This window comes from Trichechus manatus, unplaced genomic scaffold, assembly GCF_000243295.1.
Source record: "Trichechus manatus latirostris isolate Lorelei unplaced genomic scaffold, TriManLat1.0 scaffold00093, whole genome shotgun sequence".
Classification (NCBI taxonomy): Eukaryota; Metazoa; Chordata; class Mammalia; order Sirenia; family Trichechidae; genus Trichechus; species Trichechus manatus.
Genome location: NW_004444029.1, coordinates 6,461,549 through 6,473,516, shown reverse-complemented (window position 1 = coordinate 6,473,516; position 11,968 = coordinate 6,461,549). Strand labels below are relative to the sequence as shown.

General features: G+C 40.1%; 2 protein-coding genes across 2 annotated transcripts in view; both read left to right on the top strand.

The window, feature by feature from the left end:
* LOC101350583 (probable maltase-glucoamylase 2) overlaps window positions 1-10,767 on the top strand; it is a 114,336-nt gene extending 103,569 nt beyond the window's left edge. Inside the window, exons 45-47 of the mRNA XM_023736923.1 lie at window positions 8,247-8,296; window positions 9,663-9,836; window positions 10,684-10,767. Of these exons, the coding sequence (XP_023592691.1) occupies window positions 8,247-8,296; window positions 9,663-9,836; window positions 10,684-10,767 (308 nt within the window). The remainder of the gene's footprint in view (window positions 1-8,246; window positions 8,297-9,662; window positions 9,837-10,683) is intronic.
* A 450-nt stretch (window positions 10,768-11,217) lies between these two features.
* LOC111821639 (probable maltase-glucoamylase 2) overlaps window positions 11,218-11,968 on the top strand; it is a 4,554-nt gene continuing 3,803 nt past the window's right edge. Inside the window, exon 1 of the mRNA XM_023736922.1 lies at window positions 11,218-11,961. Coding sequence (XP_023592690.1) covers window positions 11,313-11,961 — 649 coding nt within the window. The 5' untranslated portion in view covers window positions 11,218-11,312. The remainder of the gene's footprint in view (window positions 11,962-11,968) is intronic.

The following is an 11,968-nucleotide window of genomic DNA, read 5'->3' as shown; positions in this document are numbered from 1 at the left end:
CTGAGGACTCCCTTTAGTATTTCTTGTAATTTTGGTTTGGTTTTTGCAAATTCCCTAAACTTCTGTTTATCTGGAAATGCCCTAATTTCACCATCATATTTGAGACACAGTTTTGCTGGATGTATAATTCTTGGCTGGCAATTTTTTTCCTTCAAGGCTTTATATATGTCACCCCTTTGCCTTCTTGCCTGAATGGTTTCTGGTGAGTAGTCTGAGCTTAGTGTTATTGACTCTCCTTTGTAGATGAGTTTTTGTTTATCCCTAACCACTCTTAAAATTCTCTTTTTATCTTTGTTTTTGGCAAGTTTGATTATAATATGTCTTGATGACTTTCTTTTAGGATCTACCTTATGTGGGGTTCGATGAGCATCTTGGATAGATATCTTCTCATCTTTCATGATATCAGTGAAGTTTTCTGGCAACAAATCTTCAACAATTCTCTCTGTATTTTCTGTTATCCCCCCTATTCTGGTACTCCAATCACTTATAGGTTATTCCTCTTGCTAGAATCCCACATAATTCTTAGAGTTTCTTCATTTTTTTAAATCCTCTTATCTGATTTTTCCTCAAATAAATTGGTGTCACGTGCTTTATCTTCAGTCTCACTAATTCTGACCTCCATTGCCTCAATTCTGCTTCTATGACTTCCTATTAAGTTGTCCGATTCTGAAATTTTATTGTTAACCCTCTGGATTTCTGATTGCTGTCTCTGATGGATTCTTGCAGCCTGTTAAATTTGTCATTATGCTCTTCTCTAATCTTTTTAAGTTCCTGTATTGTGTGTTCTGCATTTTGCTTAATTTCCTTCCTGATATCTTGAAGAGTTGTGTATATTAACCTTTTGTATTCTGCCAAGAAATTTTCTTCATCTGAAAAACTTCTAGATTCCTTATTTCGGGAGCCTGCTGAAGCCATTACATTCTGCCGCTTTATGTGATTTTATATTGACTGTTGTCTCCGAGCCATCAATAAGTTATTATGTTTATTTATTTTGTTTGCTTACTGTGTCCTAGCTTCTTGTTTTGTTTTGTTTTGATATGCCCAAATAGTCTGCTTGAGTGAGCTATCCAAGTCACTAGCACCCCTGAAGCTCTAATGTCCTGCCACCAGGTGGCCAGACCTGTCACTAAGTATGTGAGCCCAGGAGTCTGTCCACCCCTCCTGTATGGATTCAGCTCATGTGTCCTGGTAGTCGGCCACCAAGTGTGTGGTGCAGGCTCTCACCTACAGTTCTAGACAGGCACAGGTGATTGGTGTAGGCACAGGCATCTGGCTGCAGCAGGGGGACACAGGCTGAGCAAGGCAGGGGGCCAGTGGCCACCCCCGAGTGTCCAGGAGGAAAGCATGTCCCTGTTCTCTAGAGCACGTAGTTGGGTGAGTTTTGCAGCTGGACTATGAGCACCCAGTGCTGTTGGCTATAAAGACTGGGGGGCACCTCTTATTCTTGGGCCCCTGTCGCAGATGGCTAGGTGGCGTGTGTGGAACCACCGGTCCTCAGGCCCCTGATGTAGCTAGCGGAAGACCCTGCTTAATGGACAGAACATTGTCAAATGTCATGAACCTACCACTTCACAGCTGAAACAGCTGAAGTTAGACTTCAGGTATATACCCTGTTGTACTGCAGTAATGAGGGCCTACACTGCTGAAATGGGCCTGCACAAGTCTATGCAGGGGGAAAGGCACTCAGAGTCCGTGGATCCTTATGCCTGTGCCTTGGCAAAGGAGCTGTGCCTACCCTGAATTCCTGACTTAGGGGAGTCGGCAGATTATTTTTTCCCATTTGTTAATTTGTTCACTCTCTAAGGCCGGGAGAATGGCTCAGGGCACGTGATGGGTCCTACTTCTGGTCCAGGGGACTCAGCAATTGCTGAAGCCAGTCCCAGACCCAGTGCAGAGCAGGGAGTGGGGAGGTAAATGGGAGAGAGGTTTTTCTCTTAGGGGGGTGTTTTTGATCCACATGGTAGGCCAGATGCAAGTACTTATCTTTTGCTGATCGAGGGCTGCTTCTCACTGGCTCTGGATGGCTGAGAAGACTCTCTGCCGCTGGGTCTCGTAGCAATGCCTCCCAAGCACCACTGCCTGCCTGCTTCACCACACACCACGAGCTGATCAGGCCTGAAGGGCTCAGGCTCTCACCAGGTCAGGTCTGGCAAATCCTCGCTGCTTCCGAACCATCTCTCCCTCTCCCTGCCACTCAGTCCGATTCTTCAACCTTGCCTTTGATGTTCAGGACTCTTAGATTGTCATATATAATTGATTCACTTGTTTTTTCGGGTCGTTTTTGTAAGAAGGATGACTGGAAGTGTCTGACTACTCTGCCATCTTGGCCCTGCCCCTGTCACATATTTTTGGGAGACACAATTCAATCCATGACACAAAGAAAATTAGTTTCTCGTTCGACAATTTATGCACAATTTTTTTTGTGACATTGTTTGCAATCCCCAGGATGTGTCAACACTCTCCTCTTCCACACTCCAATTCCCTGTTTCCATTTGTCCATTTTTCCTGTCCCTTCCTGACTTCTCATCTTTGCTTTTGGGCAGGAGTTGCCCTTTGCTCTCATATACATGACTGAACTAAGAAGCATGTTGCTCACGTGGGTTATAGAACATCATACTTGGTAAAGTAGAGGGTCCGGGAAAAAAAGGAAGACCATCAACTAGATGGATTGACACAGTGGCTGCAACAATGGGCTCAAGCATAACAACGATCATGAGGATGGCGCAGGACTGGGCACTGTTTCGTTCTGTTGTACACAGAGTCGCTATGAGTTGGAATTGACTCAACGGCATGTAATAACAACAATCTTTGGCTGAAGGATGAACTTTGTGAGTTGTTTCACTTCTGAGTTAAAAGGATGTCTAGGGGCCGTAGTCTTGGGGGTTCTTTTGGTCTCTGTCATACCAGTAAGTCTGATCTTTTTTGTTTTTTGTAGATTTGAATTTTGTTCTACTTTTTTCTCCCACTCTATCTGAGACCCTCTATTGTGATCCTTGTCAGAGCAGTTGGTGGTGATAGCCAGGTACCATCTAGTTCTTCTGGGCTCACGCTGGTGGCGGCTGTGGTACTTGTGGTCCATTAGTCGTCTGAACTAATATTTCCCTTGTACCCTTGGTATTCTTCATTCTCCTTTGCTCCGAGTGGGATGGGTCCAGTAGATGTATCTTAGATGGCCACTAGAAAGCTTTTAAGATGCCAGATGCTACTCACCAAAGTTGGATGTAGAACATTTTCTTTATGAACTTTGTTATGCCAGTTGACCTAGATGGCCCCCACAACCATGGTCCCCAGCCCTCAGCCCCAGTAACTCAGTCCGTCAAGGTGTTTGACTGTGTCTATGAACCTTCTATGACTTTGCTTTGGTCAAGCTGTGCTGACTTCCCCTATATTATGTACTGTCCTTCCTTTTGCCAAAGTTAACACTTATCTCCTATCTAGTTAAGGATTTCCCCTCCCCGACCCTTCCTTTCCTCTTAACCATCAAAGAGTGTTTCTTTCTGTATGTAAACCTTTTCTTGAGTTTTTATAATAGTGGTCTCATACAGTATTTGTCCTTTTGTGATTGAGTTATTCCACTCAGCATGATACCCTCCAGATTCATCCATGTTGTGATATACTTCCCAGATTCATCACTGTTCTTTATCTTTGAGTAGTATTCCATTGTGTGTATGTACCATAATTTGTTCATCCATTCATCTGTTGATGGGCACTTAGGTTATTTCCATCATTTTGCTAATGTGAATAATGCTGCAATGAACATGAGTGTGCATGTCTATTCGTGTGACAGCTCTTATTTCTCTAGGATATATTACTAGGAATGAGATTACTGGATCATATGGTATTTCTATTTCTAGCTTTTTAAGGAAGCACCATATTGTTTTCTATAGTGGTTGTACCACCTTACATTCCCTCCAGCAATGCATAAGAGTTCCAGTCTCCCCACAATCTCTCCAATGCTTCTTATTTTCTTTCTTTCTTTTTTTTTTTTTTTTGATTAGTGCCAGTAATGTTGGGGTGAGATGGTATCTCATTGTAGTTTCAATTCGCATTTCTCTAATGTCTAGTGAGAAACCCTTGTTGCCTAGTGGTTAAGAGCTATGGCTGCTAACCAAAAGGCTGGCAGTTCAAATCCACTAGGGGCTCCTTGGAAACCCTATGGGGGCAGTTCTACTCTGCCCTGTAGGGTCACTATGAGTCAAATTGACTTGACGGCAGTGGGTTTGGTATTTTTTGGTCTAATGTCTAGTGATGGCGAGCATTTCTTCATGTGTCTGTTAGCTTGGATGTCTTCTTTGGTGAAGTGTCTGTTCATATCCTTTGCCCATTTTTAAATTGGATTATTTGTCTTTTTGTTTTTGAGGTGTTGCAGTATCTAAAAGATTCTTGAGATTAGACCCTTGTTGGATATGTCATAATCAAAATTTATTTTCCCCAGACTGTAGGTTCTCTTTTTACTCTTTTGGTAAAGTCTTTTGATGACCATAAGTGTTTAATTCTTCAGCTCTTTCTGAAAAACTACTGAAAGAACTGAGCTAAAAATTCAAGCCTCGAGTTGCAATACTGAAGGATTCTGTGGGGGAAATAGTAAATGATGCAGAAAGCATCAAAAGAAGATGGAAAGAATACACAGAGTCACCATACCAAGAAGAACTGGTCAACGTTCAACCATTTTAGGAGGCAGCATATGATCAGGAACCAATGGTACCAAAGGAAGAGGTCCAAGCTGCTCTGAAGGCATTGGCAAAAAACAGGTCTCCAGGAATTGATGGAACCAGTTGAGATGTTTCAATGAAGAGATGCAGCGCTGGAAGTGCTCACTCACCTATACCAAGAAATTTGGAAGACAGCTACCTGGCCAACTGACTGGAAGAGATCCATATTTATGCTTATTCCGAAGAAAGGTGATCCAACTGAATGCAGAAACTATCAAACAATATCATTAATATAACACGCAAGTAAAATTTTACTGAAGATCATTCAAAAGTGGCTGCAGCACTACATTGACAGGGAACTGCCAGAAATTCAAGCTGGATTTGGAAGAGGACATGGAACCAGGGCTGTCATTGCTGATGTAAGATGGATGCTGGCTGAAAGCAGAGAATACCGAAAAGATGTTTACCTGTATTTTATTGACTATACAAAGGCATTCAACTGTGTGGATCATAACAAATTATAAATAACATTTCTAAGAATGGGAATTCCAGAACATTTAGTTGTGCTCATGAGAAACCTGCACATAGATCAAGAGGCAGTCATTCGAACAGAACAAGGGGAAATTGTGTGATTAAAGCCAGGAAAGGTATGTGTCAGGGCTGTATCCTTTCACCATACGTATTCAATCTGTATGCTGAGCAAATAATCTGAGAAGCTGGACTATAAGAAGAAGAACGGGGCATCAGGTTTGGAGGAAGACTCATTAACAACCTGCGTTATGCAGATGACACAACCTTGCTTGATGAAAGCAAAGAGGATTTGAAGCACTTACTGATGAAGGTCAAAGACTACAGCCTGCACTATGGATTACACCTCAACATAAAGAAAACAAAAATCCTCACAACTGGACAAGTAAGCAACATCATGATAAATGGAGAAAAGATTGAAGTTGTCAAGGATTTCATTTTACTTGGATCCACAATCAACACCCATGGAAGCAGCAGTCAGGAAATCAAAAGACACATTGCATTGGGCAAATCTGCTGCTAAAGACCTCTTTAAAGTGTTGAAAGGAAAAGATGTCACCTTGAAGACTAAGGTGCGCCTGACCTAAGCCATGGTATTTTCAGTCGTATCATATGCATGCGAAAGCTGGACAATGAATAAGGAAGATCGAAGAAGAATTGATGCCTTTGAATTGTGGTGTTGGAGAAGAATATTGAACATACCATGGACTGCCAAAAGAACGAACAAATCTGTCTTGGAAGAAGTACAACCAGAATGCTCCTTAGAAGCAAGGATGGTGAGACTGTCTCATATACTTTGGACATGTTATCAGAAAGGATCAGTCCCTGGAGAAGGATATCATGCTTGGTATAGTAGAGGGTCAGCGAAAAAGAGGAAGAACCTCAGTGAGATGGATTGACAGTCGTTGCAACAATGGGCTCAAGCATAAAAACGATTGTGTGGATGGCACAAGACTGGGCAGTGTTAACTTTTGTTGTACGTAGGGTCTATATGAGTCGGAACTGACTTAATGGCACCTAACAACAAGTGTTTAATTTCTAGGAGCCTCCAGTTATCTAGTTTAACTTTTGGTGTTTGTGCATTTCTACTTATGATTTATATCCTATTTATGCCATGTATTAGGGCCCCTAGTGTTGTCTCTGGTTTTTTTCCCATGATCTTTATAGTTTTAGGTTTTATATTTAAGTCTTTGATCCATTTTGAATTAGTTTTTGTTTATGGTGTGAGGTATGGGTTCTGTTTCATTTTTTTTACAGATAGACATTCCCTTTTGCCAGTACCAGTTGTTAAAAGAGACTGTCTTTTCCCTGTTTAATGTATTTTGGCCTTTGTGAAAGATCAGCTGACCATGGGTGGATGGATTTATGCCTGGATTCTTAATTCTGTTCTGTTGGTCTACTTTTCTGTCGTTGTACTAGTATCAGGCTGTTTTGACTACCGTGGCTGTATAGTAGGTTATGAGATCAAGTAATGTGAGGCCTCCTATGTTGTTCTTTTTCAATAATGCTTTACTTATCCAGGACCTCTATCCTTTCCATATAAAGTAAGTGATTAGTTTTTCCATTACATTAAAGAATGCTGTTGGTATCTGAATTGAGATTGCATTATATCTGTGGATCCCTTTGGGTAGAACTTACATTGCACAACCTTGAGTCTTCCTATCCATGAACATGATATGTTTTTCCATTCATGTAGGTCTCTTCTGATATCTTGCTGTAGTGTTTTGTAGTTTTCTTCGTATATGTCTTTTGCGTCCCTGCTTAAATTTATTCCTAAGTATTTTTTTTTTTGCAATTATAAATAGTATTGTTTTCTTTTTGAAACAGTATTGATTTCCTTTTTGAAGTTCTCTTTGTTGGTGTCTAGGAATCCAACTGGTTTTTGTATGTTGATTTTGTATCCTGCTACTCTGTTGAATCTATTAGTTCCAGTTGTTTTCTTGTGGAATCTTTAGGGGTTCTCTATGTATAGTAAGTATCATATTATCTATGAATAAGGATGGTTTTACTTCTTCCTTTCCAATTTGGATGCCCCTTATTTCTTTTTCTTGCCTTATTGCTCTAGCTAGGACTTCAGCACAATGTTAAATGGGAGTGGTGATAAAGGGCATCCTTGTCTTGTTCCTGTTCTCAGGGGGAATGCTTTCTGCCTCTCCCCATTGAGAATATTAGCTGTTGCTTTTGTATAAAACCAAAAACCAAACCCATTGCTGTCGAGTCGATTCCAACTTATAGCAACCCTACAGGACAGAGTAGAGCAGCCCCATAGAGTTTCCAAGGAGCGCTTGGTGGATTCAAACTGCCGACCTTTTGGTTAGCAGCTGTAGCACTTACCACTATGCTACCAAGGTTTCCTTTTATTATGTTTAGGAATTGCCTTCTATTCCTATTTTTGCTGAGAGTTTTTATCAGGAATGGGTGTTGGACTTTGTCAAATGCTTTTTCTGTATCAATTGAGATCATTATGTGATTCTTTTTGTTTTATTTATGTGGTGGATTACATTGATTGATTTTCTAATGTTGAACCATCCTTACGTACCTGATATGACTCCTACTTGGTCATGGTTTTTTTTTTTTTTTTTTTTTAATGTGATGCTGAATTCTGTTGGCTAGAATTTTGTTTAAGAATTTTTGCATCCATATTCATGAGAGATATTGGTTTGTAATTTTCTTTTTTTGTAGTGTCTTTGTGTGGCTTTGGCATCAGGGTTATGCTGGCTTCATAGAATATTCCTTCTTTTTCTGTGCTCTGAAATAGTTCGAGTAGTACTGGTGTGAGCTCTTCTCTGAATGTTGGTATAATTCTCCAGTGAAGCTGTCCAGGCCAGGGCTTTTATTTGTTGGGAGTGTTTTTCTATTACCTGTTCGATCTCTTCTCTTGTTATGGTCTGCTCAGATTTTCTATCTCAGTTTGTGTTAGTTTAGGTAGGTAGTATGTTTCTATAAATTTGTCCATTTCCTCTAGGTTCTCAAATTTGTTGGAGTGCAATTTTTCATAGTATTCTGTTATGATCCTTTTTATTTCAGTTGGGTCTGTTGTAATGCCTTTTCATTTTCTTGATTGCAGATACCTATGAAAAAGGAAACTATTTCTTGGCAAACTTTACAGCAGCTCAGGTAAGACTATTTTTTGAATGTTATAAATCCTTTCCCAGTTAGCTACAGATTGTTGTTGTTGTTAGGTGCTGTCGAGTCATTTCTGACTCAGTGACTCCATGTAACAGAGTAGAACTGCCCCATAGGGTTTTCTAGGCTGTAATCTTTATGGGAACACATTGCCAGTCTTCCATGGAGCTGCTGGGTAGGTTTGAAATGACAACATTTTGGTTAGCAGCCAAGTGCTTAATGGTTGTGCCACCAGGGCTCCTTAGCTACAGATTAGCCATTATCAATTAACAGTATAAATATAATATCCCACATCTTAACAGGAGTCCCTTCTACTTGCACTGTTACAATTCAGATCTGTTGACATTAAAATAGGGGTTGTGTGTTATGCAGCATTATTGTGCGATAGATAGCTGATATAGCATTTACCCTTCAAAAGTTTATCAGCCAGAAAATGCTGTCTCATCCCCAGAAAACATATAATATGTTTAAGGACCAAATTTTCCCCAGCATCATAATTCCCTAGGTCTCCCGGAGTTCCATGTCCTTCCTAAGTCCTTCCCACAGGAATTTTTTTCCTTTCTCTGAACACCCATAGCAAATATTCCCTGTGACTTTCATTTGGACCTTACTCAGGTGCCACTTCATGATGATTCTCCCAATATTTTAAACTTTGTATTAATAAAGAGGATCCCTGGTGGTGCAGTGGTTAAGTGCTAAGCTGCTAACTGAAAGGTTGATGGTTCAAACCCACCAGTGGCTCTGTGGGAGAAAGATGCGGCAGTCTGCTTCTGTAAAGATTACCCATTGCCATCGAGTTGATTCTGACTCATACAGCCTTGGAAACCCTTCAGGGCAGTTCTGCTGTGTCTTATAGGGTCACTGTGAGTTGGAATTAATTCAACAGCAATGGGTTTGGGTTTTTTATTGCTACTTGAGCAGTTCATGGTTTAGACAAATTGTTGCAAACTGTCCTGAGTCTAGGAACTGTTTGTGCACTTTATATTAAGTCACACGATACTATGCACATGGGCCCCTCATGATTCAAACACTATGTCATTTAGCCACTTCATCCCCCAGGTCTTCCGTTTCTTTATCTGTAAAAAAAAGGGTGATAATGCCTTCTTTTCAAAATCGCCATAAGAATTAGCAGTAATATAGGTAAAGTGACTTTCATAAGGCTGGTACATACACCTATTTTTTGTCATCATCAAACTTATTAAAGACATACTCGGGTAGTGTGTCTTCATGAAGTGTTTATTAAACACCAGCAAATCAGTACAACAAAAGTATTTGAGCTTTCTTAGCATATTAAATTGGAGCATAGTCTGTTAATATGTGAATTACGTATTTTTTTCTCTTTAAAAATCTTTTATAGGATACCTTGCAGATCCAGACCATACACAATAACTATCTGAATGACTCGAATCCACTGAAGGTTGGCTATATTAGGATCTGGGGGATGAAATCTGCTTATGTGACAGAAGTCAGGGTCAACCATGACAACAAGCAATTTGTGGAGACAAACTTCAGGAGTAACCCTGACAATCAGGTACATCTCCAAGGAATGGCATCACATCATAAGAGAATTTGATTCGTCTGCAAAATTAGTGTCACCATTACAATCATCATTTTTACTCATATTGGGAATGTTAGAGATACGTGCAATAGATATATTCCTGAAAAGTGGCGAGTGTTGAGTCACTATTGTAAAATGTACAATATTCGTGGTCTTCTGCATGTAGTCCAGATATCAATAATCTATGTTCTGAGATCAATAATCAATGTTCTGGTGAGGTCCTCTCGTGTTTCCCAAAGAAATTATGCTGTGTATTAAGGTTGGACTCCCAGGCCAGCATAATAAAGCATAGTTACTTCTCTTGCAGATACTAAAACAAAGGAGAGAATGATTCCTAAGAAATCAAAGAAGTTGTGGGATTTTTCTCCCCTTCTTCCTGTAATTACTCTTATCCCTAGTCAAACTGGTGGATCTTATAGGTTGGTGATAACTGACAGTAAACTGTGATAATCAGCAATGAATATGTCCCACCTGCGGTGTGAGATTAAACTTCTCTGGTTACCAAAGTAGAGTGACAAAGCATATCCTACTAGTAGGTCTGCTGTTAGTTATGAGAGCCAACCAAACAGCATCTACAAACCAGCATTTCGGAAGGTCATTTACTAGTAGTTACCAAGGGCAACCACAGAGAGAAACAAATCCTGCTTTACAACACAAGACTGATCATAACTCTGGATCCAGTGGCCCATAGGAGGTGGTTTAGAAAACTGAAAATGGATGGCTACAGTTGATTTCCTAAAAGGAATGCAGGGTGCCCTATTGGTATTTGGATTTTGGAAACTAACCCTTTTAAGCACTCACATAGATCCTGTCTCTGTAGTACCTTCTAGTTCTCTACTTCAAAACAGTTGTCCTGGACTATTGGGTCCACAAACACCATTTTCAAGTGATTGCTTGTACTTGAGACTGATTCAGAAAATATTTGAACACTTTCTTTTTGGGAAACTCTATAACATAGCAGATATCTGTGAATTACATGCCATGCACTATACTTGGCATTGGGGAAAGTAAAACATGAAACCAGCCTCCCTTAGGGAGGGTAAAATCCAATGGCAGAGAAAAGAGAGTTTTGTAAACTTCAGTTTTAAGCAAAGCTGTAAAAATTGTGAACAATGTGATTCTGATTCAATGGAGTGGAAAGAGATTTCCGGTATGGGGATTTTGAACATGGTGTATCTCCCCACACTTATCTGACTGGAATCACTGTGGCCTTAAAGTCATGTTTGTATCCTTCTGTTGCTCTCTTGAAGAATGAATACACCATTTTATGTTAAGTTGTAATGTGAGGTGTGATTTAAATGTGATGTTTAAGAAGTTCTAAAATACCATTTTTTTTGTCTTCTTTTCTGGCAGACACTAACCATTCAACTGACTGACAAGATTATTCACCTGGAAAAGTTAACTGAGGTTACTTGGATTCATGGTGACCCTGTAGTTACTACTTCACCTATGACAAGTACCTTTCCAATGAGTCCTCATCCTTCTCCATCAACTACTAAGGCTACCACTTATGAGACTTTTAATACTAGTTCTGCTGGTACAAGTACTGATGCTCCTAGCACTAGTACTGTTTTTATTACAACTATTCCTTCCCTGACAACTACTGCTACTGTTAGCACTAGTACTATTGTTCCTGACACCATTACTCCTTCCTCTGCAAGAACTACTGAAGATAGCACTAGTATTACTGTTCTTATTACAACTCTTTCCCCAAGAAGTACTACTGATGTTATCACTAGCACTACTAATACTACTGTTTTGAATACAACTCTATTCCTGACAAGTACTACTCATGCTTATAGTATGAGTACTTCTGTTTTGGACACAACTGATCCTTCCCTTATAAGTACTACTGATGCTAGCATTGATACTACCTTTTCTAATACAACCACTCCATTCCTGACAAATACTACTGATGCTGGCACCAGTACTGCTATTCTTATTACAACCCCTTCTCGTATAAGTACTGTGGATGCTAGCACTGATACTACTGTTTCTAATATAACTACTTATTCTCCTACAAGTACTACTGATGCTAGCACTAACACTACTGTTTCTAATACAACTACTCCTTCCCCTACAAGGACTACTGATGCTAGCACTAA